Source organism: Aspergillus nomiae, assembly GCF_001204775.2.
Source record: "Aspergillus nomiae NRRL 13137 chromosome Unknown contig00455, whole genome shotgun sequence".
Lineage (NCBI taxonomy): Eukaryota > Fungi > Ascomycota > Eurotiomycetes > Eurotiales > Aspergillaceae > Aspergillus > Aspergillus nomiae.
In genome coordinates this window covers 1-25,079 of record NW_015378510.1, presented here as the reverse complement: position 1 = coordinate 25,079, position 25,079 = coordinate 1, and the positions used below count along the sequence as shown (strand labels likewise).

The window sequence follows — 25,079 nt, the reverse complement described above, 5'->3', positions numbered from 1 at the left end:
ATGTTTTTTCCCATTCCTTTGCTTCTACCACCGGGACCAGGATTGAGAGCGCAGCTGGGGAGCAAATTGGTCAAGAAGGTCTAGGTTCTAGGAGTGTGAGATAGAACAACAACCTAGACATTGATTCCCCCTACAAATTGACATAATCTACGCCGTGATCTCAAGGTAGAGAGGCCTATATTTCTCAGCATGCTGGTGAATCCACAAAGAAAGTAAAACTGGCCCAAATGTTGAATCTACCGCCAGGGGGTTAATAGAATAACAGACACATTTGGATACGCCTGGAACACTCTCCCGCTTTCCTGGACCCACATGTTCTGAATGCTACCGTGGGTTGTCAGACCATTGTGTGGATGCACCAGACACTCAGCAGCGCTTTTGTAGACACTGCCATCCTCATCGGTGTACGGGAACTTCATGATATCGTTGGTACAGTAGTACCTAGTCCTAACGCAGCGCTCACTGCCCCGGTCGAAGGTCATGCAGGAAGTGTCGTTGTCGGGCGCGAGTTGAAGGAATGGCTTCTTCGCCTTCGCTTCTGCCGCGGGTCCGTGGACGTCCTCCTTTGCCTGACTCGATTGATCAGCAGAGTACATCAACTATGGGTGGAAATTTCTACCTTAGGTTCCGCAGACGCATCCTCTCTGTCAGACAAGCATTCCTGCTCGTCCCGATATTGACCGCCTAAGATCATAAGAAACCCCAAATAGTAACAACTCTGCTCCAGTCGCAGTATCAGTCGTTAAATTCAGCACTGGACTAGTGATACGCGGAGCTTTATTCTCTTGGTTCTCACAAAACGTCGATCTTGTGCTGCAATTCACTTCGACCCTAACCGTCTAGGTCGACCCAACCAATGCCAGCAACCCACAACGGAAAGATTGAACGTATGCTTAAAGAAGGCAGCAAACTTGGGCCATACGTCTTACTTCAGCGTAGTGCTCGAATGTGAAATGTATCGTACGGGGTTCTTAAACCCCTGTCCCAGTAAGAGTGGAATCATAGGAGTGTTGTATCGTGCAGCCCAAACCAATGGAGTCTTTCCCCATTTGTCCTGGAAGCTGCAGTACGCGCCGTGGTCAATGAGAAGCTTTAAAATGAGCTCCTGGCGGGCACGGATGGCTAGTGAAACAGCGGTTTCTCCGAATGAACCGGATGTGTTGGGATTGACCCCGCTATCGAGCAGCATCTGTACTATATCCAAGTTGCCAGACCACACAGCCCAAGTGAGTGGTGTGAACAAGTTTGTCCGTCGATCATCGTCATCAAGGTCAAGATTGACAATCCCTGACTGTAACACGTCGGCCATCAGATCGCGGTCATCAAACCGAATGGCTGTAAACATCATAGATGTTTGCATGCGGTAATCTCCCTCAATTCGTGCCATATCGACAATTCTTATTCTCTTTGGAGCTGCTGACCAGATATTGGGGTTGCTTCGCTCTTGATTCGCTTTCGTCACATTCCCTTCAGCCATAGCAGCGCCTGGGGTCGGGCTATCCATCCAGGTACTGAGCAGTTTCACAATATCATCGTGATGGCCCATTAAAGCCATTGAAACAGGACTGTCTCCTTGTTCGTTCACATATGTTGGACAGACACCAGCGTGCAGTAGCGGTTCCACAATTTCGATAAAGCCATGATGACATGCCCACAGCATGATCTCTTCCAGCTGTTTCGTAGGATATGTCCCACCTTTCAATAATAGCTGCATGATACGGGTGTCGTTCTGTTTCATTGAAGCATTCAACGCTTCCGTGACGTTGGGATCCTCTCTATCTTTCTTAGCGCCTGCGCCTGCGCTAAGCAATGCCTTGACTATCCCCGCCCTACACTGCACACAGGCGATTGAAAGAAGTTCGTTTAATTGAGACTCCGAGAACCCCTCCTCTTCGATCTGAATGCTGGCCATGTCGACTAACCCATCCTTGATCGCGCGGAGGTAAAGACTGCGAAGTTTACTATCACGTTTACCCCGAAAGCTAGTTAGCAGGGCAATTGTACCTACATCTTCCTTGTCAATTGCCTCTTTGAAAAGGTCGGTTATAATCTGGGATTCCAGCACTTCGTCAGGAGAATATTGCAGAAGAGCTTTCAACGCAGTCGGGTGGCCCTCTCTGACGCACCGACGGGCGCAACGCTTCAAGATATCTGCTGGGAATACTCGCAGTTGTAGCAGTTCCCAGGCAATCCTTGGGTACCAGTTGTGGATTATGCTAATCTCTAGCATTGTATTGCCATCTTTGTCACTGCGAGCTGGCTCCCAACCATGCTGTAGGAGGTCATTGATGGCCGATCTCCGATCAATCGCTGTTTCCTCAGATTGGGTTATTTCATCGGTAGTGTCAGTGCTGTGGTGCTTGATAACTTTGTCCTGAAATACTTTTTGAACGTGTTCATAGTTGCCATACTCAATAGCCATCAAAATAGGAGCCATTGCCCCATAGTCCTGCATGTCAATCCCCAGCAATTGGTCAAGTAGAAATCTTACCGTCGACATATGTCGCGATGATATGCTTGACGTAAGGGCCTCCATCGCACATTCTTGTCGGGATCCAATGTCCAACGCTGTAAAGTACAAGAATTCAACAATTTGCTGGAGTCCCTGGGCTGCAGCTTGCAGCATGGTCTTTCTGATAATGCTTGCACCAGAGGAAGTCGTCTTGAGTTTGCGAATTAGTCGATCGGCAATGCTTTCGTGTCCATTTTTTAAAGCCGCGAACAACGGGGTTTGGCTGCCAGAATCAAGGCTCACACCATTTTGGAGCAAGTAGTTGAAAACTCCTTCGTGACCATGTTCGGCAGCAATCATGATAGCTGTCTGGCCATTTCGGTCGGGAGCGCTTGGGTCGGCGCCCTTTTGGACGAGAAGCCTGGTTATCTCGAGATCCCCCTTTTCCGCTGCTAGACAAACCGTGGTTGTGCCGAAGCCAATCGTGGATTTGACTTCAGCACCATGATCTAGGAGAAGTTTCACCATCCTCCGCTGGCATTTCCCGATGGCTGAGGATAATGGAGTTTGATCAAAGCCAACCCGAATGTTCGGATCTGCTCCTTCTTGAAGGAGGGCTTCCAATAAAACATCATTGCCTTTCTCTACAGCCACCCACAAAGATGTTTTACCGTAACGGTCGCGGGAGCTGATGTCGACTTTATGATCCATTAGAACCTTCGCTACCGAGATCTGAGCCCTATCCACTGCCCACATCAAAGGGCACCAGCCGTTGAGATCCTTCAAGGTTAAGTCACTACCCACGCGAACCAGCATTGCCACAATATTAGCAGCGCCAGCCTCTGCGGCAAGCGAAGTTGCTGTTCGACCTTCATTGTCGGCAAGATTACGATTCACTTCGTTGCCAAGGAGGAGCTGTACCACAGCGAACTGATTGCAATAAGCAGCCCAGAGAAGGGGAGACCGGCCATACGTCAAGTCTTTCTCATCTTTATTTGCTCCTTCTTCAAGCAGGGCTTTCACACGATCTGCAAAGCCGAAATACGCAGCAGCGATAAGGTCAGTAAATCCGCGAGGGCACCGAGACTTTTTACATGACCAGTATATCTGGAACCATGTTTGAAACCTATGATACCCTGTATGGCAAAGGTCCTGTAGCATAATAACCTCTGACGATACGCGGCCAGACGCATGAAGATGGTTTACCCAATTCTTCGCCGCATAATCCAGGAATGGATACGGATGGGTATCTTCGGCAATGTCGTCACTCCAAGGTCGATGACGAAGCTCCAATGTTTGATCCCTGATGATCCTCTTGTCATCAAAGAATGGCATCCGCAGGTAAATGGCACACTGGCTCATGATTATCTGGTGGCTCTGGCTCAGGCTAATTGAACCTTTCCAACCACTAGCCGCACCTGCTCGCAGAGCAGTAGACATGAGGAAATCCCTCGCTGTGTGATGGATTAAGTAGACCTTTGAGTCAACGACGGTCACAAAGAGACTACATAGGTTTCGAACTCGGATGCGAAACTCCCTTTCTGGAACAAGGTGGACATCCATGGGACTGAACTCTTTACCCTTTAACGAGAGGGCAACATTCAACTCCCTTACAGTAAGTGGTCTCGTTGCCGCTAGAACAATCCCCAGAATTCTTACCGCTGGTCCGCTCTTCTTCGTGTTCTGGAGAATATTCGAATACGCCTGGTCAACGCTTGCCGGCAAGCTTTCGAACAGCCCCCTGACCTCCTCATCCTCTTCAGTAAGATAATATCGCTCATCGATGACTTCCTCAATCATCTGGAAGATGAGTCTCACCCACAGATATGTCCGTTGCTTCGTACTCTGAAGTTTCTCACGCAAATATCTTTGTATTTCTGGGTCAAGAGAAGTCTGTAACTGGTTGAGCTTTTCTGTAATCACGACGTCTATCTCGTCACTTATTGTTCCTATCTTTTCCTCTCCGGCTAAACGGATGGACGGGCAGCTTTCAAATCGCCGTTCAATGTCCGAGTGCGGACGGCTAGTTACCAAGAATTTGGCTCTACTGAATCGTTTGTCTGACTCGCTGTGGAGGCATGTAAGACGCTCGATCAGTTCGTGGCGGCCTCTCCTTTCACACTCATCCAAGGCGTCGATAATAAAAACAAAGTTGGTGGAATCCATATCGCTAATCGCACTTAGAAGTATTTCCCACAGCTTGTGTGCTGATTTTACAAAGCTAGCCTTGTCCGCATTGAAGTCAGGCAACGCACATTTGATGAGGTTCCGATGTGCAGAAAAGAGTTGATGGAGAATTGCACACAGGGCATTTTCTAATGAGCTTTGCTCGGGATTGTCGTCTTTGAAGAAGAAAAAACATGTCGTACGGTGTGTGGACATCTGAAGCTCCCCGTCGATCAACGATTTGGCCAGAACTGACTTCCCACAGCCAGGGTCAGCGGATACCCAAAGCAGAGAAGACTGGGCGCTGTCTCTCCAGTGAATAAACTTGGGGTCATGGAGAAACCATTCACAGGTTCCTTCGTAGCGATTATCGTTTCTATTTTTATGCTCCTTGTACGCACACACATTGAATGCCGCTAGGCACTTGGTTTCTGTTGTGGAATGGTCGCGCCCTAGATTAAACATCAGGACTAGCTCAGTACCCCTTCAATTCTGATGCTACATTCCACTCCGAATTTCTTTGCAGTATCTGACACATACCGGATATCTGACCGAAGCGTGCGGTCCAGCCAGAACCATTACCATCCTCTTCCTTGACTACCCGAGACATCCGCCGCTTCGTTGAGGAGCCGACGCTCCATTCGTCTGGCTGTGGCTTTCTTTTCCGGGGCTCTTTTCGTGAACAGACACTTGGTTAATGATCCGTGCAGTGTAGACAAGGCGTAAAGGAAGCGAACTGGTAATTAAACATGTAGAACTTACTCGCAGATGCAGTGCTATCCACGACAAATAGCAGGTCCCTGGCGTACGCAGCAGCTGTGGCAGCTGCATAACTCTGCCATTGTTTGGTTTTATGCGAGTCGGCATAATCACAAATACCTCTAACAACAGCGCAGGGAAACGTGTTCATAAGACCCGCCGCCTCCATCTCAAAGCATAAAACATCATATTCATCCCTGAGCCTGTCGCGTGTTCGGCCATCCCGCATGACCTCGTTCCCGGAGGCGATCGTTCCATAGTGAATGAAAGGTGACGAGTGCTGCCGGTTTTCTCGGGCGACCTCCTCGCTCGAATCGCATTCCTGGCATGTGTAGACTCCACCAACATGACTGTACTCCGCCTTGAAGAGCTGGTCTGGAGCGGACGGCTTAGAAAAGCTGTCCGGTAGATTTGGGCTTAGAGTTTTCAAGACCTGACCTTCGCCGGATAATTCCAGACGTGCGCGGAGAGTATTCATGGCCGTGAGCAGCACCACCGGCGGCGTGTTGAGGTACCCGGTGTGTACAAATTTCCCTTCCGCGACCGTCTTCCCGAAGTCATACTGAATTATCCCACCGGATCTCACACCGGGCATTCCAATCACCACATCTCCGAGTCGAATATCATGTAAGTCACTTGGCACTCCGCCACCAATTCCGACCAACAATCCAAATCCAATGGAGCCGAACGTCGCTCTCATTTGGGCAGCGACCGTGGCAGCGGAGTTCGTGCCTTTCAGGCCGGCCGGAAGGCACGCGACCGCGACATTGTGAGTACCGATTTGGCCAAGGGTATAATGATTGTCGTCTCCATCGCGCGGTGGAAGAGAGGGGTGGATTACATCGAGCATAGCCATGGCAGCCGTCAGCTCGATGTGTAACGCGCAGATCCACCCGACCGTGTAGTCATCGTATGTCCGGTTGGAGGAGAGCATTCTGGGATCGCGCAAGGTACATCACGGTCAGCTGGTGGGACAGTTGTCATGCAGAGCATGCGACATAGAGGTTGTCGCAAATGGGTCAAGAGATACGATGTGAGGAGGAAATGCAGAGAATTGCAACAGAGACGAAAACAGCCCCTCACATGTCCATCTCAACCCGGACTAGTCCTGCACCTCGTGATTTAATCAAACCTAATCAAGTTCTTTGGATTGAAGTAATTAAAGTAATTGCGGTATATAGAATAATATGTCTGTATTGTGCTGGCAATTTATTACACGCAAGGCTCTAACAATCATTCTATCACTGCCAAATGCAATCATAGCCCCCTTTAATACTATATTAGCAATGTGAAGCTCGACTGCCAGTATACAGAGAACAATAGTACTTTAGAGAAGCTAATAGAGTATAGCTAGTAAGAATAAAGATTCAGAGACTGTGAACCCGAGCACCAAGACAAAACTCTTCGAGGGCTACTTCTTGTTCCTATCTCCAATGGTAGACGGTGCGGGTATCCTGGCAGGTTGATCCCCCATCAGACTCAAATAGTACACATCAAACCATTTATCGGTGTTTCTTCGTACCTCAATAGGCTATACCAGTTTAGCAAGAATTGCCGGCTAATTAAGGGCCAAGGGCGTTTACCCCGCGCCATTGATTTGGGCTGCCTCACTGATAAACAAGCTGGAGGATGTATTCTACAGGTCCTCAATTCTTGCCATTATATCCGAGGTACTCCAAACAAATCCGGACCTCATTTGTACGGTCCAATGAATATTGACTGCCGCTATCTTACAGACTCATCGAGTGCGAGCGACATGGCCTTATTACGCGTCAAGCCTTTCCATGGCATCATTCATAGCCACCCGCCTCGGGCCATAGCATCTTTCTCAACACGGACCCTTCTACATAGCCAAGATCACACCCCTAAGAATAATCAACCGAACGATAAGAGAGAAACCTACTGGAAGTATGATCTCAGCTTCAAGACTCAGATGGGTAAAACAGTCCTCATTGCTGTTCTTGCCGGGGCCGGTGCTCTGGAGAGCTGGACGTGGTATCAGGAAATCCGGGCGTGGTGGACGGGTGTGCGAGATGATGGGACAGATGTATAGGCTGTGTGAAATATTGATGAGGCTATCGCTGTCCCATACAGGGTACATGTGGGATTAACTCAACGAAGCCTCGTCTACAACTCTTCCCGCAGACCAATGCTTTGGATTTGTTGCCATCTTTTCCCCAGTCCCAAGAGAGAACCGAACGCCAACCCGGTCACACATCACCCCGAGAGTCGTCCATTGCTTCCTGAAGGACTCCTTAATGCAAATGCTCGTCCCATGTAGTTCCTCCCGTTCAGGAGAGACGAGTAAGGACTGTAGATTTGGAAACTGTTCCTCTCGCCGAGCAAGAAGATCCTCGAGGTGGGTGACCAATACAGTAGAGTTGTCCTCGTTACAGTCGGCTAGATGTAAAACTCTCAAGCTCTTAGGCAGAATATCTCCCAGCGGCATCATATCCTCTGTCTCTTTGGGGTGAAAATTGATAAGGTTGCTGACGCGAATACGTAGATGCCACAGCTTGTGAAAGTCCACCAGCGACCCGAACCACCGATCATGCGAGATGGGATCGACATCTTCTCTATACAGATGATTTGGTCGAGGGGTGGAAGCATCTCCCAGATCATTCAGGTGGAGAACTTCCAGGCTGTGCTTCTGTGTTTGGAGCGCCTCATGGAAGCACCAAGGCCGAAAGCTAGCGTCTACACCCGCCAAATCCTCCTCGTCCTGTCGGGAAACCCAGGTAATGTTGTTCGTATGCTGGTATACAAAGTGCTTAAGGTTGGCACAGGAGGTAATGAAATCGGCCATCCCATGCCTTCCGTTGCAAACGAAGTCCATGACTAAGTCCTCGACCGACGACGTACCTGGGACTGGAAGGAAGGCGGGGTGGTCCGCTGCATTGTAGGGGGAGTGAAGCTCCTGTACTGGGCCCAGTCGCAAAGTGCGAAGGGAAGGCAAGTGGAACAAGGGGAGGTATTCGCGGTGGCCCAGAACTGTGGAAAGACCACGCCAGGTAAGGTCGAGCTTTTCTAATCGCTGCAAGGCCGGGAGAGTGCTGGGATCGAAAGGCAATTGCTTCCATGCAGCTTTCGCAACAATCCGGGTGATCCAGCCTGCGGGGTGGCCATGTTGCGCTGAAAGTGCAGTTAGGTTAGGGAGAATAGCCATTAGAAGAGCAATCCACGTTTCACCCTGGTTTTTGGAGAGCGCTTTTTGCCATGCATCATATTCTACGGGCGACTCGCTGATGAGGTCTATCAAGTTCTGAACTGCTGAGCCTAATGCGCTCGGTGAACCTTCCCTTGCGGCGATCTCCATCGAAATATTGCGGATGGAGGACCTGATCACCGGGTTGGCAAGGGCCGCTACGGCCAGCTGTCGAAGCTGAAGCCATTCGAGGCGGATCGAGCAGAAAGCAATTCTCAGGAATGAGGCACGCCAGCGCCGACAAGTCTGGACTAGATTCAGTCGGTCTCGTGCGTTGGGAATTTCCTGGATGATGGACAGGAGAATCTCTACCGGTAGACGATCCATCTTCAACGCAGCGAATTCAGGCGATCTGTAAACAAAGTTCCAACTGATCGCGAACAAAACTTGACTGTCAGCATTATTGGTAAATTTACCGCCGGCTTGTGGTTGTTCATGTTAATTAACGGACATTTACGGTGGTCTCCGTTGATCGACTGGTGACCGTGCGCTACTGATATGAAAAAGATCTTTTATACAATGCGCCAACTACGCCAACTACGTTAGCATCCGTGGCTTTGATGCATAATAATTAACAGCCGATCTCATATATGACCTTGCTATGGAAATCCTAAGTCGCCAGATGCTCCTTGGGATACCACATGGGCACTCAATGGATCCAAACCTTGAGTCGGGTTACAATCCGGTTCCACCAGATATCCTAGGCCACTCAAAGCATCTCTATATGGTTTAAGCTTTTCAAGGGACAGATACGAAGAGGGTATCCTTCGCTGCTCGAAAGATATTAGAATATATGTCGATCAGTGGGCCACCTTGTATGTATTTCCAGAATTCTCCATGTTTCCAATGACCGTAGCAAGTCCACGCAAATACAATTTATCCACCAGTCTTGTAACTGGACAGACTATAACTGACGACGAGGTTTTAGCTTCCTCTTGTTCCCTGTTTTAATATTTTACATAATGATTATACGAGCAATTGGGACGGAAAAATACTTTGACCGATCAAATAACTCTAGAACTGAAACTCCCGTCTCGCAAGTGTGGACCAGTTGACAACAACCACGAAATATATGACGACTCAAAATGACCGTACCCTACGGACGCTGGAATAGCCCACTAACCCCCGAACTACTGTCGAGCAGTAGCATATCCCTGCACGAAGTGGTCGTCAATGTGGGTCCTAGTCCCAGCTCACCAAGCTCGCTATCGGACTAATGAGAATTAGGAGTCCACCGGGGCCATCTACTGTGTGGAAAGCCACCCGACGGAGGGTGGCCGACATGCTATCGTGCAGCATTGCCATGGTGAAAGTCGGGATGTGCTGCCGAAAGACCTTAGTGCACACGCCACGGTGCAAGAGCTCGGTGGTGGTTCCCTTGCCATAAGACCGGACGGGCTGATCTCGTTTTCCGACGAAGGCTCTAGCAGCATTTACTTGCTGGATCCTGTGTCCAGCAAAGTTACTTTGATCCTGGAAGGGGTCAAGGGTGTCCGCTATGCGGATTTCTGCCATCATCCGATCGATGCAGAATGGATGCTGGCCATCAAGGAGGACCATCGCGAAGCCACTCCGGAAACCCAAGCATTTATGGTCCATAACTCCCTGGTGGCCATCAACGTCAATACCGGGGAGGAAACCACGATTGCCCAAGGTGACGATTTTTTCTCCCATCCCAAGTTCGATCCCTCGGGGAAGTATGTCTCTTGGATTCAGTGGTCCCATCCGGACATGCCATGGACCGGAACCGTTCTCTATGTGGCCACATGGGAAGATGGGTGTCTGAAAGATTCCAGGCGTGTCGCAGGAAAAGCACAGGAAGAGAGTATCGCGCAGCCAAAATGGGGCTTGGACGGTTCGCTCTACTTTGCGAGCGATAGGACAGGGTTCTGGCAGCTATATGCATTCAACGTCAATGACGGCGCACCTCGTCCGTTGGCGCTGAAGGGTTTCGAAGAGGCAGACTTTGCCACAGCTGAATGGGAACTTGGAAGGTATTACGGGTGATCCCATGTTTATACGCGGTCAGACTAACACCCCGACCAGCTCCACGTATACCTCCCTTGATGCAAGGACGATCGTCGCCACCGTCATCACTCACGCCACGAGTCGAGTGTTGCTGATTGACACCACCACATTCTCTGCTCGGCAGCTAGACCTTCCCTACCTGGATTTGGGCTCTCGTGCGAATGGGATTTACCGTATTTCACCGACCAGCTTCGTCATCGTTGGCTCGACGGCAACATCGCCACAGGAGTTGGCTCTGGTATCCATTACGCCCACCGATTCCGTTCAAAGAACCGTGCTGGCTTCCACTGCATCCTTCCACTTGGATCCTGAATACGTCTCTCGCGCGACGGAATTTCGTGCACCCCAAAAGTACGGACCGCAGTGTGACGGCGACGTACACATGTTCTACTTCCCCCCACAGAATCCGAATTATCAGTCAGACGATCAGGGTCCTCCTCCCGCGCTGGTCTACGTTCACGGCGGGCCCAATAGCTGCGTCACCCCGGCTTTGAATCTCGAAATTCAATACTGGACCACGCGTGGCTTTGCCGTTTGCGCTCTGAACTACACGGGCTCCACCGGATACGGTCGCGAATATCGTGAACGTCTCTCGGGACACTGGGGCCTCGTGGATGTTGGCGATGCCGTGAGCGCAGTCGACTTCCTGGTGGCAAACGGGTTGATCGATAAGGCGCGCGTGGGGATTTACGGTGGTAGTGCAGGCGGCTATTTGACTCTGCGGGCGCTGCACATGTATCCCGACGTTTGGGCGGCGGGGATCAGTTCCTATGGCATCAGCGATGTCCGGGCACTGCAGGCCGATTCCTACAAGTTCGAAAGCCACGATGTGGATCGGATTTTACTCAGTACAACGAAGGCTGAGGACAGAGATGCTGAGCTCACCAGACGCAGTCCGTGCCATTTTGCGGCGCAGATGAAGGCACCACTCCTTTTGCTGCAGGGCACGTCCGATATGGTTGTCCCTGTTGCACAAGCCCGGATGATGGCTGATGCGATGCACAAGTGTGGAAGGGTAGCAGAGGTGGTTGAGTTTGAGGGTGAGGGCCACGGCTGGGTTGGCCATGAAACCATCTATGAGTCATTCAAGCGGAAGGAGGAGTGGTGGAGGCATCATTTGACTTGATCTCTGCTTGGGGTATTAGGAGGTCAATCGTACATGTATGTAGCTCTTTCTAGTATGTGATGTTATCTACGGAGTCACTGTTCTTTCCGGCATTGATTCACAGCGTATTGTGACATTCAAGTGTTCGACATCTCCGCCTGCCTACAACCCCTTCCGGCGTTTACCAGGCCTCACCATAGGATAAGCATCGCTCTGGAAACGAACCGCTTTCCCCGTGACGAGGCGTCCAGATCCTTGTGGTGACCCTAATCATGTCATTCCCCACGCTGATGCAACTCATGGTGATGATAGTATGTCTAGCCAGGTCACTAAATCCAGCGATGGAATGCGATAATGTAGGTACAAGAAAAGTGAGAGAAGAACATTGGATTTACTTCACAACGAAAGGAATGTAGGCTAGAGCATTTATCCACGTACCAGACCATAAGCATGTCTTGTATGCACGAGCTTTGGTTATTGGGACTGCGTGGAGGAATCTGTGATCGTTTATCTGGTGGGTGAGATCTGTATTGGGGAATAACTATGACGATCATGTCAGCAACACTCAAGAAGAATTTTGTGCGGTTGTCTAGACCCTTTACTATCGTATAAAGTACATCTTGGCGGGTTGAGGTTGATGGTGGGGTCAGGTGGGGTTTATATATCCCAGTCAGTCATCTTACGCGCTGATGTTCGCTCTCACCCTCATTTGCCTGCATCCCGAGTGCTAGACTTGAAAACCCTGGCAAGTCTAGCGTGATATCCTTCGACGTGATATATTCCTCATCCTGCCTCATTTAGTTATATAATTTCACAGTATGCCATGTCTGCTACAGCCGATCCCAAACCGGTGGTGGACACAGCCAGTGGCAGTGAAGCTCTGCAAGACTTCCAAGGAGAAGTCCAGACCAGTGATCAGCCCCCATCAGTAGAAGCTCTACGCAAGATTCAGAACTACTCCGTATTAGATAGGCATGGCGAGTCTCATTCGTTCAACAGCCTTCATTCCGCGCCTGGTGTAGCTCAACGGGTTCTACTGATCTTCGTCCGACACTTTTTCTGTGGCGTACGTTTATTCTGCCTCTTTCCAGCGGCTCTGCAATGAACGAAGCCCCCGGAAGGAAGAGACCTCGCTTACCGATCTTCACAGAGTTGCCAAGAGTTTCTTCGAACGTTGTCCGCCTCCATCACCCCGAGTGTGCTGGAACCCCTGGCACAAAGCACCTCGGTGGTCATCATTGGCTGCGGCGATCCGGGCTTGATCGAGATGTATGCGAAGGAAACCAACTGCCAGTTCCCAATCTACACGGACCCCACCAGACAGCTGTATCAGGACCTGGACATGATGTGCTCGCTGGCCATTGGCAGTCAACCGGCTTATATTCGCAAGGGCATGGCTCGGACTGTCGGCGAATCAATGATTCAAGCTATGAAATATATACCATCAGGCTTGGCGCACAAGAGCGGGTACTACAAGCAGATTGGGGGGGAATTCCTGTTCGAACCGGCTAAAGGCAACGAAGAGACGATGGGTGAGGAAGAGAAGGTAGTAACATGGTGCCATCGGATGAAGACGACCCGGGATCATACTGAGATCCCTGGCCTGATGCGGGTGCTGGGGATTCATCAGACGAATGATCCCAATTGAAGGTGTATGTCGTGAATGATGTTTTAGCTTAAGGCGTGTGTTTGATGTGGTTCTGTTGATGCTCAAACATCAGTGATACAACCAAAACTTTGACATTTACTGGCGGTTCCACGTGTCTTCTTCCACAGCTCCTAATGATTAGCAAAACAAAACAGTTCAAGGACTGTTGCTGCAATGGTACTCTAATGCCGACATACTGAGTTGCTCCCCATTTAACTGACGGCCTCAATCGGAATCACAGATTTGGAAACCACCCAGCATCTTGCTCCCCTTGTTTGACGATACACCACAGTAGGATGGGAGGAAACGACAAGTCATTAATTAGGTACGGCTGTGTGCCATAACCTTCCACATCAGTTGCAGTATTGCATGAGGGCCTCTGCGGAGCCCTCGGGTATATATATAATTGTACCTACATTAGCGTAAACCTACCATCCATTGCGAGCCGATCCTACACCAGCTTAGTACAAAAAGAGCCGATCATTACTCACATGCTCCTCTGTATAGTGATTTGGCGGACCGAGGTCCGGAAATGAACCTTGAAACTGGACTGCTGCAGTCCCGTATATAGGTTCCATCCGCATAGCAACATGCACTTACATATATTCCTGGTATTATTGCAAGAACAACGACAAGTATAGCCCAGGGATTTACGACTGCGAATATGAAGTTGATCGACATCCTCACCACCGTTCCACCAGAGCAGGCATCTTTAAGTTTCTTCGCCTCTACCATGCAGCTTCCCATATTTGAACGATTCCAGCTCCTACCAACCTATCACATTACCACCTAGATACAAGAACAGCGACTCATCGGACACCTTCAGCGAAACAATGAACACTCCTAACATGTTCCCACACATTCTTGCATTCATCAGGAAGGAAATCTTACGAAGTAACCGTCCCACATGGGAGAATCGGGATCGAGAGCAGACTGGGCCGGATATCATCTTACTCGTACACCTGGGTTCAGGAGGAAATGGGTTCCGCGACACCGTCCACGGTGGCGTACTCGGCGCACTTCTCGACGAAGCACTAGGATGCTGTATCGAATCCTGGGCCTGTCAGCTCGACAAGAGTGAACCAGCATCCTCGGAGACGCGACCACGCTTGTATACCGCTAGCCTTAATATCTCATATCATGCGCTAGCAGAATCACCGGGCATCATTCTTGTGCACGCCTGGCTTAAAGGCAGGCAGGGCAGGAAGTGGTTTTTAGCCGCCAAGATTCTAGGGGACGATAATCGCACTCGAGCGGAGGCTTCGGCCTTGTGGGTCAGTGAAAGAGCTGCCGCCATGTAAAGCTGTTTCCACTTTACGTATCTTCGCGGGGTTTCATTTGGGTGGGCCCGATTGAGAAGGCACATCTCGACCGTCATACCTTGCTGGATGGTATCACATCCCGAGGGGAACCTCGACAAGCCTGGGCCAGGAACCGGAAGCTCCCGCGCTGCTAGATATTGAACGTACCATATCAGCATCAACAACGTTTCCCGATTGAGCCCGGTGCATATAAGGTGGTATTGATATCCGCTCGACCTACGACACAAGTACAGCGATTTGACGAGCGTAGCTTCATCTTAGCTAAGGATCTGAACCCCTGTGTCAAGTGAATCACCTGAGCGCAAATCCCTTCCAGATATCTTAGTCGTCCTGCTCGTACTATCTCGCAACCACGGTATGACTACGAGTTCAACGAATAGGAGTACTTTGCATGGACTGGGGCTCGTGGTTGGTCTCCATAACGTACCCGTTAGCGCATGCCCTAATGCATGCAGCTGCGCCGCAGGCCCGAGGTACCCGTAAGCGATGTTTAGCGGTGGTCGGCGCTTTGGGAGTCCTCAAAGATGAGAACCCCTTTAACCCCGTTCTTGCATCTTGGACAGTGTCTCTGAGTACTGTAAATTTATTTTCACCACCGTGTCTATAGCACCATACGAGCCAAAATGGGAAAGCGAGTACGCCATTTCATTGGAGTGGAGAGCTCTGAGCAGCTCGCATTCATAGATGAGCTTCAGGCGCTTGGACTGAGTAACACGATTAAGCTACCGGAGGTAAGTTGATTGGAGACTGGCCGGAGCATATGCTGATGTCTGCGGTCGTCATTAGCTCGTTGTCGTCGGGGACCAGAACACCGGCAAGAGCTCTGTCCTTCAGGCTATCACCGAAGTGTCCTTCCCAGTCAAGGACAATATGTGCACTCGCTTCCCTATTCAGATTTCATTTAGACAGACATCTGCGGCTAAGGAACTTCCTGTGAAGGCTACAGTGGTCCCGGGCCCATTGTCTGAGGAAGATGATGAGCTTCTCGCTCGGGTACAAGATTTCGCCATCGAGAAGAAGGAACTGACCTCGGAGGTCATGGAGGAGATTATAGATAAAGTCGGTGCATGTGGCTTTCGCTGGCCTTTGTCATTGCTAACACAGATAGGCAACGGAGTGCATCTTCGGTGACAGAAAGCCCACCGAGCCATTGACACTGAGCGATGCGACCCTCCGAATTGAGCGCTCCGGCCCTGACGAAATGCACTGGACAATCGTGGACCTGCCCGGCTTGATACGTGGAAAGAAGTCGAGCAAGGCTAGAGACGTATCGAATGACGCTGGTACTGGATTAAATGAAGAATCGCATGTCCGGAATAACGCGGCAGTGGCGGAGGAGTTGGCCCGTACTTATTTGAATAACGAACGAAATATCATTTTGTGAGTGCCATGGATTCCATCTGACACTGATGACCAAGGCTAACGGCGGTTAGGGTTGTGGTCGACAACGTGGACGTGGAGCGACATAAGACTTTTGAGCTGATAGAAGAGATACCGAGTCTGCAGACCCGATGCATCGGGGTTCTCACCAAATGCGATCGAAAGCAGGAAGGATCAGACCATTGGGTATGGCCTTCCGAGCCTCTTGCATCATCCAGATACTGACGAGCTAACTAGATGATCAAACTTCTTCAAAATGACCTGGCCACTGTTCCACATTTGGACCATGGTTGGTTCGGATTGCGCAACAGACTACCTACTGAACGGGATTCGTCTGATGCAGATCGAGACGACATGGAACTCAAGGAATTTGCTAAGCCAGCCTGGGAAGGTCTATCGAAAGATAGGCTTGGAATCCGATCGTTGATGGGCTACATCGACAAGGAGCGACGGACTCAAATCCAGAAAGAGATCCCCCACATTATCACTGAAATCACCCAGCACCTCCGTGAGTGTGAAGCAAATCTGAAAAGAATGGGAGAGTCGAGAACTACTGCGCGAGCTCAACGCTATTATGTCCTCCAGTTCTGCAATGAGATGCAGAAGATGGCTGAAGGAACCTTAAGAGGTCAGCATCAAGACATACCTTCCACAGATGCAAAGGCTATGCTTCGTTACAAAATCCGACTTCGTCTGGACCAATTTCGTGACGATATGTGCAAGAGCGACAATATTGCGATCGCAATTACAGATTATAAAACTGACCTGGAGTGGCTCAGATCTCAAAGCTCCGATCCCAGGGTATGGGAGGAGCATGTGGTCAATGGTCAAGGGCTCTACGCAGCAATTGCTCAGGAAGCCAAGATATGCGAAGGAAGAAGCCTTCCTGGAAGCGTTCATCCAGATGTAGAAGAAACGCTTTTCCGGAAGCTGTCAGCGCACTGGGAAAGTATCGCCCGTGAGTTCGTTGAGGATATCAAGATCATGGTCTCGGACTGTTACAACATCCTATTAAAGATCGCAATACCGAATAGCAAAGTGCGTCTGGAAGTAAGTCGTATTGTTGGGAAAACGCTTGAAGAATGGAACCGAGACGCAGACATGGCACTTCGGGAATTGGTTGAGGATAACCAGGCCCGTCCATTGATTACTCGCAACCCACATCTACTGTCGTTTACGAGCATGACAGATGAGATCTTGCTGGGACATTCGTCGAAGAAAGCAGCGAGTGGTAAGGCCAATGGAGCTTCGAAAGAAGAAGATGAAGAACCATACTTTATACCTACCTCCTTGAACCAGATTCTTTCCGCCCGAGCGAGACTAGATGGATACTACAACATTGCCCTATGGCGTTTTATCGACAATGTCGCGATGCAGGTTATGGAGAGACATGTTCTGGGACCGAAATGTCCAATGCGTGTTGTCTCCGCCGATAGGTTTGCTCAGCTTGATGATACTGAGCTGAACACCGTTGCCGGCGAAGATGAAGCCGATACTCGTATGCGCGCAAGACTAGAGCGGACGCAATCTCGCTATCAGAAAGCACTTGAGCGATGGGAGAGAGTGAGGGTTCTCTAATTTGAGCAGGGTCAATCCGTGCTATTCTATCGAGTCATCGGTTCTTAACTAGGGTATTATGTATGTAGGGGCATGTATATCTTCCATTATTTCGATTCAATGACGGTGTATTTGGTATTCTCGTTGCTCGATGCTGGATGTTACTTTGGAATTGAATGGCTTTGAGAAGGCCACGTAGGGGGTCTCGAAGGAACGATCCGGTCAGGAATGAGCAACAACAACCTAAATAAACGCTCGGATAGAATGGGGATGTCGATTGATGTCAACCCAGTACAAGTATCTCCCAATAATGAAAGCCTCGTGCTTATTCTCCAACTACCAATGCACTGGCAACCTCGCGAGCGGCCACTACACCCGTCTGCATAGCACCCTCAATAAAGCCAGCCCCGAGCGAAGCAATGTCACTCCCTGCGAAGAAGATGCGACCATGAGGCTGTCGCATCAGTGGAGCGGCTCCTGTCAGCTTCCCAGGCCGGTACCATCCCCAGCCACCCTGAGAAAACTCGTCGGTACCCCAGTCATGACTAGCAGTATCGACAACCTCAATATCAGGAACGAACTTTCGCAAAGCATCTTGCACTGCCGCATGGTCATTTGCTTGGATTGCTGCGGCATCAGAGCAAATGCACATGATTAGGGTGTCTCCTTCATACCGTGACTCGACCCTAGCTGCATTGATAGGACTTTTACCAGCCGGAGCAAAAGCATTGAAGGGTTCAATAGTACCCTTAGCACGAACGTATATCTTGCTGGCCATTACCGGATTCTTGCTGTCGATCATGCTTTGCACTGGTGCAGGAAGCTCGGGTTTGATGGTTATATCGCCAAGAGTGTTTATGGGCATTGCGCTGATGACAAAACGGGAATGGATAATCTCACCGGCACGTGTGGTGACTGTCACCAGAGAGCCGTTGTCTGAAATCGATTGGATAGGTGTTTGGAGGCGTAACGTGGCAGTCGATTCGGACATCATAGCGTTTGCCAGACGCTTGGTGCCGCCCTCTATGTGCCAAAAGCTAGCAGTTTCGAAGAAGCCATTGTAGTCCCCAAAGGTGCCAGATACACCTTGAAGCAACTGGGCGACCCCCTGCTCTCTATATGAGTGAACTAAGCCCGACATGGCTCCTTCCAGAACATCGCGTTCATAGGCAGAGAGGTTCAAGGAAATAATGCGGTCTTCGAGGGACTGCTGGTCGACATCACTCGCTGAAGCACTGACGTTGAACGGCATCGGAAATTGAGAACGAGCATCATGCACAAACTGTGACATGAGAGGATTGACGGCTTCGTAGTAGTCGTTAATTGTGCCTGAGTGGACATCGTGATCGGCTAGCCAGTAGGCCTTTTCTGAATCCAACGGGGGAATTATGGGGATGCCATGTCGTTGTAGCTCATGCCAAATGGTTGCATGGGTCCAGTGCACATAAGTACCTCCCAATTCGAGTTCGGTCCCAAAGGCTTCGGTCGTAAACGTTCGTCCGCCGACTCGATCTCGACCCTCGAGAAGGACAACGGAATGACCCTTTTGGCTGAGATCTCGGGCGGCGAGTATGCCCGCCATCCCAGCACCTATCACCGCAACATCAAAAAGCTCCTTCATGTTTTCGCTGTTATGGAGGATCTCGGTGATTCTTTGGTACTGTGGTAAATGTTAAGTTGTAGATGATGGTTGGCTGGGTACTGAGGCTGCATATAGGCTTATATAGCAATGGTGAGTGCTAATATGTACAGCTTCAACTGATCGGCTGTACAGGGAGCGACATGATCGCCACCAGGGATTACCTGACAGTTTGGGGCCACGATGAGAGGGCTCCACCATTAGGTCTACGCTGTATGGGCCGTGTAGTGAGGAACCGCAAGGTAGCTCGGATCCGCGGATCCGCGGGTTCGAAGATTCCTCGCACGATCATAGCAAAGAACCTTGAAGGATTCATGGCCAGAGATGCTCTGGGACTCCACTGCGCATGCCCAGATGTAGATGTTACTATATTTTGTCTCCGAGAAAGTTTCTCCTAGATCAGTGCTTTGCGACCTGATTTGTAGTTCTACCAGAATAGGCAGAATATCGATCTCGGATTCTTCCAGACTATCAAACACATAGGCTGGGTCGCCCTTTCTTGCTTTACTGCTATTCAAACTAGAGGGTGAGAGAACATTATACGGTGACGGATACACCCACGCTATCTGTGAAAGGTTATCGTACTTGGCTTGCACTCCTTAGAATTACCTATTGGGCTAGATGGTGTGGCTGCCGGATTTGCGTTAAGAGACGCAGATCTGGGCTCTGATGATCGACAGTCTCTCGGAATCCGCGGGAGCCGGTGAATAGGATCCAGGGGACTTTTCCAACGAGATTGAGAATCGATATATCCACACAAAACATACTAATCGCCACGGTTGTTCCAGAGGCACAGCTGGGGCGACGGGAGCATGCATGGTGGCGTAGTCTGGAGGGGGACGACTGGGATAGGCACATAGTAGATGTGCGTCGTCTGCGTCTGCTAGTAAAACAACAAGGCTTACCACATTGTACCTCGGAGAATCCGCATCACCAAGTAAAGACAGATTGCAAGAGACTAAAAGACTGAAAAACAATAAATGCCTCCAGAGCCAATCAGTCCTCACAGACGAGTCGTTCTACGTTCTCATATCTTGGCCGGCAAAAGCCATCTCTGAGTCCTGCCTGTCGGGGTCTTGGGAAGTGCCTGCAGATGATACACGCCGCCCCGAATTTTTTATATCCTGCGGCCTGTCCATTGATTCAGTCTTCAAGCTGGCTGTGAAGTACCGACTTCTGCGAGTCTGGAAGATTGGCCTTGTCATTTCCATCTTCTATCTCGTTAATATGTTGATCGCAAAGTTGTCATCCAGTTCTCCCTGGCTTGGGGAGATCAATTCGATGATTCTTTCGGGTGCCTCAGCCGATTCCACCAAAGTCCCTTGCCTGGTTAGGTGGAATGTTTTACAAGCACTGAAGGTCTACCGGTCTGTCCCCTGTCATTTCGCCATCGAATGGGAGCAACCAGGTTCCGACGGCCCTGCCTCTTGCGATCAGGAACAACGCATTTCCAACCATCTAAACGACAATTGGTGCAAGGCCGCCTGCAGTTGAGATTGCATCGCACCTTACGTTGTCGGCAATTGAAGCATGCAGAGATTGCCCGCTTGATTCGCCGTTTCTGATGAACAGTGCCGATTTCTGCTTGATCTGTGGTCGATGCGGAGGACATGACAGTATTTACTGGTGACACAACTTCGTTCATGGTAGGCAGTCAGGAGACAGAAAAACTGATACAAACGTTCCGCATTAGGAATGGAGGTGCTTTCCTGTACCTGACGCCCTCGGACCAAGTGGCCACTGTCTCCTGGCCGAGGTACTGGAACCCCAAATGGAACTGAGATGCAGGAAGCCAATGCACCTAGGTCGATGCATAAGAGCATTGCGGGGCTGCATTAAACTTCGCCTCGCTGGGAATCATTCCATGGAATCCTAAGTCATTAGGTAATGTATCATTATAGGGAAGTAGTTATGTAAAAAATCGGGCTTTCATAGTTGCTGCAGCCGTGCATAGTTACTAGTATAGCCCCGGACCAAGGGCCGCGCTGGGTCTCAACCCGTTTCCTCTCCAACATTGTGCAGACTATAGAACCTTAAATATGAGGGCCCTCGAATGAGAAGAGGTTCCGCGATGATTCTGCGTCATTCAGGACCCACCCAGTACGGCCAATCTGTTCAACCGTGGTACTAGACAGTTGTTTCAGGGTCGCAGCATTGGCAGCATTGGCGATGAAGCGCTCCCCGCTCTCCAAACGGCCCACCACGTATCCCTGACCAGGAGAGCCGTTACGCTGGAAGTCCACCGTGTATGTCTGCACCGGTTAGCTTCAGCCGATCTAGTAATTTAGATGGACATGCCTCGATGACTGCACGGCCATTTGCCTTAACGGTAATTGGCGGCGAAGAAATGTCAGGCGAGAACTCCGGCAAAGGGTTCTCGCATGGATATAAGGATCGATCGGCTCGCGGCCGAACGGAGAGACACACGACGTGGTGGTAGGACAGGACACCGCCATTGGCGAGAATAAGTCCATGCTGTCCACGGCGAGCACGTAGCTCGCGAACGACTTGCGTGATGGCCTTTGGTACCGCGGTTAGAATTACATAATGTGGTCCAAAGGAGAGTCATACATGGAGAGAATAGTTGTTACCGGCACCGCCGAAGGAGGTCAGCCCACCAAGCACCGTCAGAGGGCGATCCTTTCTGGTAATGGGGAGGCCGAGGTGCTGGCAAGCTAGTTTAGGGACGATAGGAAAGCAGCTTCATAAGTTAGCAGAGTCGGAAACCAGTCGAAGGAGAGGAACGTACGAATAAAAGTCGTAAATGTCAATGTCCTCCTTGGTCAAACCGGACACTCGGAGCGCTTCGTCCAGCGAGTTTGCGATACTTGGACTTGAGTAAAAGTTGTGCCGTTCCCAGACTGCATATCGTTTGTGAGTTGCCCCTTTACAAGAAGATGCTGCACTTACAACTGCTCGCGTCGCTTGTGCCGGCGCCTCCAAGGGGGTAGATCCAGCGAGATTCAGGTACTCCTAATTGACGAGCAAAGTCCACTGAGGTAACAATACACGCGGCTGCCATGTTAACATTGTTGAAGGCATTCATCAACAGGGGGTCTGGGAACGGTCAATGTATGTCAGTAATGACGTATCTGCAGTTGAAACCTACATGGTGAACATATCATTCGGTTTTTCTTCGTGATAGTAGCAATGGAATCGATTGTCGCAGGGGCCCTGCCATGGTTCCACGCGACAGGATTGTTCGCTGCAATTTCAGCAAAGTTGGCATACAGCTGTGCCGACTCTTGATGATTATCGTCGTAAGTCTGTTTGCGATGGGCTCGAAGTCCAGCTTCGTACAGAGGGTAGACCTGAATCGGAAGTCCGATCGAATGCAACGTTCCGAGATCTGATACAGCCTTAGCAAATTATCTCCCCAAACCTGTATCCAAGTGAAACGGACCATCACGTTTCGACCGTTCCCAGATAGAAGAATGGTCTTTCACTTCAGTCCAATTACTGGGGGGAGAATTCTTTTCCGCAATAGATGCAGCCACTATTATTTATCTCCTTTAATATCTTCCCCAGTACCTCATCGGCGCGAAGGGGCGAACGAACATGATGCAAGAGCTTCACCACCAGTCACAACAGCAAGCTGACATTCGCCTTTAGACACTCGTCGAGCAGCCTCATCAAACAGTTTCGCAGGTGCGTTGCCCCCATGACCACTTTCATATTGATGCACTGGTTTCACGCCGAGCTTCTCCGCCAACAGTTGAGCAGCATTCGGATATGGCCAAGTCCAGTTCGCAACAACGTCAATACTATCAACTGCGGGAATAGTCTTGCTTCTCGGTGCAGAGCTGTCATCTACCGCGGCGGTGATTGCCTGAATCATAAGCTCGATTGGTTCGTATGCATGCTCGGGTTTCACGGAGGTATTCTTGATATCTCCTACTCCGATCACAACAGGTGTCAAATTAGCAGCGTGTGGCATGGTCAGGTTGGCTCATATAGTCCTCTCAGTAAACAATGGAGAAAGAAAGTCAGTCGATACTGAACTCTCGGGATCAGCTTAGTCGTAATATGGCCTGCTACCGCTGCCATTGCCTCTGGACCTTCCCGAGCCTGGGCCGAACAAGTATCCGAATGACCTCGGTCTATATTAGAGGAGAGAATTGGATCCAAACCCCAATGCATAATTTTGTACATCCCAGTATCCTTACTACTTAGAAACTCTACCTAGCTCTTGAAATGTCGCCTAAGTCCCGACCGAGAATGTATCATGTCAATGTGGCTTGGACGAAACAAGTTTCTGTACCTTTTTTGCTCATTTCGTGACCGGGTGGCAGGTGTAGGGAAATTATAAATTATTGTGATATTTACATATGAATATAAACGATTGAGGGTTCAATGCCGAATCATGATCTAGATAGGTCGGTCCTTCTGCTGGAAGCCTACATCACAGATAGCTTTTACTGCTACTAGTATCCGATAGCCAGTGGGAAGTTGCCACCGCAAGATTGAAACAGCCGAGCGTTGCTTCTAACGAGATGGGAATTTGTTCATTGATAGCCGTATCTATCTGTCACCAATTTTATTGATTCAATGCCACCATTGTTCGTCAATATCATTGTTTCGCCCTGAGCCCCTCACAGAGGATGCTTAACTTGGTACAGCGAAGACCGAGGGCCGCGGGTATCTCGTCGGTCGAATTGCGTCTGTCATAATTCACCCAATTTTGCGCCAGTGTGGGGAACATTTGGGGCCATCTCGTGTATAATACTCCATGTCATAAGTTTCGTTTGTAATCTTTGTGCTCAGAGTTTGACAGAAAAATCATCATGGCTGTACCGTTCAAGACCCAACCCCCCTCCACAAAGCACTATATTGTATCCTTTCCTCAACCTCAGACCCTCCTGGTGACTATCAACCGCGAAAAACAGCGCAACTCTCTCCCCTCAGATGCTCACTGGGAAGCCCATGAGCTCTTGACCTGGTTTGATCATGAGCCATCTCTACTGGTTGCCGTAATTACGGGCGCGGGAAAGAAGGCCTTTTGCGCGGGTCAAGACTTGCAGGAACAGAGTTCCAAAACGTCTGGACAGCTATCCCTGGCTCAGAAAGCATTGTTGACACACCCGCCCACTGGGTTTGCTGGGCTGAGCCAGAGGAAAGGCGTAAAGCCCGTGTTGGCCGCTGTGAATGGCTTTGCCCTTGGTGGAGGGTTTGAAATTTGTCTGAACTGGTAAGTCTGGGCCTTGATTCCCTTTACCTAATCTATCAGTTTCTCTCTCTATCTACACCAATCTGCCCATCCAATACTAATATACTCTCATGTGTAGCGACATCGTCGTTGCATCACCTACAGCCGAGTTCGGGCTTCCAGAAGCAGGCGTCGGGTTATTTGCAGCGGCCGGAGGTCTGCCGCGCCTCGCACGAGTGTGTGGTATGCAAATTGCCAGCGAGCTAGCGTTGACCTGTCGCCGTCTCCCGGCACAGGAGGCCCTGTCCCTTCGACTGATCAACCGAATCTCCAAGACACCCGAGTCTCTGTTGGAGGAGACTTTGGCGATCGCGAAGCGGATCACTGCGTTCTCACCCGACGCCATCTTGGTCACGCGACAGGGCTTGAGGGAGGCTTGGGAGACATCAAGTGTCCAGCACGCAACCTCACGAACTAGGGAGGCGTATGTGGACCGGGTGGTCAGAGGGGAGAACTTCAAGATTGGCGTGGAAGCTTTTGCAAAGAAGGTTCAGCCACAATGGCGAGAATCAAAAATTTGATCTCGTCAATTTTCCGCCTGCACTGGGAAAGAATCTGCAGCAACCAGAATGACCGATATCTACTGGTTTCTGTCGGGACTTATTCTTCTGT

The 25,079-nt window shown here is 50.1% G+C and overlaps 10 protein-coding genes across 10 annotated transcripts; 6 read left to right on the top strand and 4 right to left on the bottom strand.

Annotated features, from left to right (window-relative positions):
• Positions 1–147: 147 nt before the first annotated feature.
• Positions 148–6,311, bottom strand: ANOM_010167 (uncharacterized protein; the record flags this gene model as incomplete). Its single annotated transcript, XM_015555423.1, has 6 exons — positions 148–175; positions 313–569; positions 620–644; positions 930–5,070; positions 5,159–5,290; positions 5,381–6,311. 6 exons carry the CDS (start codon positions 6,309–6,311, stop codon positions 148–150), a joined length of 5,514 nt encoding a protein of 1,837 aa, XP_015402303.1.
• A 774-nt stretch (positions 6,312–7,085) lies between these two features.
• On the top strand, positions 7,086–7,430 carry ANOM_010166 (uncharacterized protein; the record flags this gene model as incomplete). The annotated part of the gene is made up of 1 exon (XM_015555422.1): positions 7,086–7,430. The coding sequence occupies one exon, from the start codon at positions 7,086–7,088 to the stop codon at positions 7,428–7,430; it is 345 nt and encodes a 114-aa protein (XP_015402304.1).
• Positions 7,431–7,484: 54 nt separating this feature from the next.
• ANOM_010165 (uncharacterized protein) lies at positions 7,485–8,909 on the bottom strand (the record flags this gene model as incomplete). Its single annotated transcript, XM_015555421.1, has 1 exon — positions 7,485–8,909. One exon carries the CDS (start codon positions 8,907–8,909, stop codon positions 7,485–7,487), a length of 1,425 nt encoding a protein of 474 aa, XP_015402301.1.
• A 758-nt stretch (positions 8,910–9,667) lies between these two features.
• On the top strand, positions 9,668–11,736 carry ANOM_010164 (S9 family peptidase; the record flags this gene model as incomplete). The annotated part of the gene is made up of 3 exons (XM_015555420.1): positions 9,668–9,757; positions 9,810–10,576; positions 10,629–11,736. 3 exons carry the CDS (start codon positions 9,668–9,670, stop codon positions 11,734–11,736), a joined length of 1,965 nt encoding a protein of 654 aa, XP_015402302.1.
• An 802-nt stretch (positions 11,737–12,538) lies between these two features.
• On the top strand, positions 12,539–13,363 carry ANOM_010163 (peroxiredoxin-like family protein; the record flags this gene model as incomplete). The annotated part of the gene is made up of 2 exons (XM_015555419.1): positions 12,539–12,781; positions 12,866–13,363. 2 exons carry the CDS (start codon positions 12,539–12,541, stop codon positions 13,361–13,363), a joined length of 741 nt encoding a protein of 246 aa, XP_015402299.1.
• An 833-nt stretch (positions 13,364–14,196) lies between these two features.
• ANOM_010162 (PaaI family thioesterase) lies at positions 14,197–14,664 on the top strand (the record flags this gene model as incomplete). Its single annotated transcript, XM_015555418.1, has 1 exon — positions 14,197–14,664. The coding sequence occupies one exon, from the start codon at positions 14,197–14,199 to the stop codon at positions 14,662–14,664; it is 468 nt and encodes a 155-aa protein (XP_015402300.1).
• Positions 14,665–15,308: 644 nt separating this feature from the next.
• On the top strand, positions 15,309–17,643 carry ANOM_010161 (putative dynamin family GTPase; the record flags this gene model as incomplete). Its single annotated transcript, XM_015555417.1, has 5 exons — positions 15,309–15,416; positions 15,472–15,744; positions 15,794–16,065; positions 16,119–16,251; positions 16,303–17,643. 5 exons carry the CDS (start codon positions 15,309–15,311, stop codon positions 17,641–17,643), a joined length of 2,127 nt encoding a protein of 708 aa, XP_015402297.1.
• Positions 17,644–17,947: 304 nt separating this feature from the next.
• Positions 17,948–19,243, bottom strand: ANOM_010160 (flavin monoamine oxidase family protein; the record flags this gene model as incomplete). Its single annotated transcript, XM_015555416.1, has 1 exon — positions 17,948–19,243. One exon carries the CDS (start codon positions 19,241–19,243, stop codon positions 17,948–17,950), a length of 1,296 nt encoding a protein of 431 aa, XP_015402298.1.
• A 2,051-nt stretch (positions 19,244–21,294) lies between these two features.
• ANOM_010159 (uncharacterized protein) lies at positions 21,295–23,198 on the bottom strand (the record flags this gene model as incomplete). The annotated part of the gene is made up of 8 exons (XM_015555415.1): positions 21,295–21,513; positions 21,569–21,781; positions 21,833–21,962; positions 22,011–22,122; positions 22,172–22,318; positions 22,371–22,610; positions 22,665–22,757; positions 22,820–23,198. The coding sequence occupies 8 exons, from the start codon at positions 23,196–23,198 to the stop codon at positions 21,295–21,297; spliced, it is 1,533 nt and encodes a 510-aa protein (XP_015402296.1).
• An 847-nt stretch (positions 23,199–24,045) lies between these two features.
• On the top strand, positions 24,046–24,988 carry ANOM_010158 (carnitinyl-CoA dehydratase; the record flags this gene model as incomplete). Its single annotated transcript, XM_015555414.1, has 2 exons — positions 24,046–24,449; positions 24,547–24,988. 2 exons carry the CDS (start codon positions 24,046–24,048, stop codon positions 24,986–24,988), a joined length of 846 nt encoding a protein of 281 aa, XP_015402295.1.
• Between the last annotated feature and the right edge of the window lie 91 nt (positions 24,989–25,079).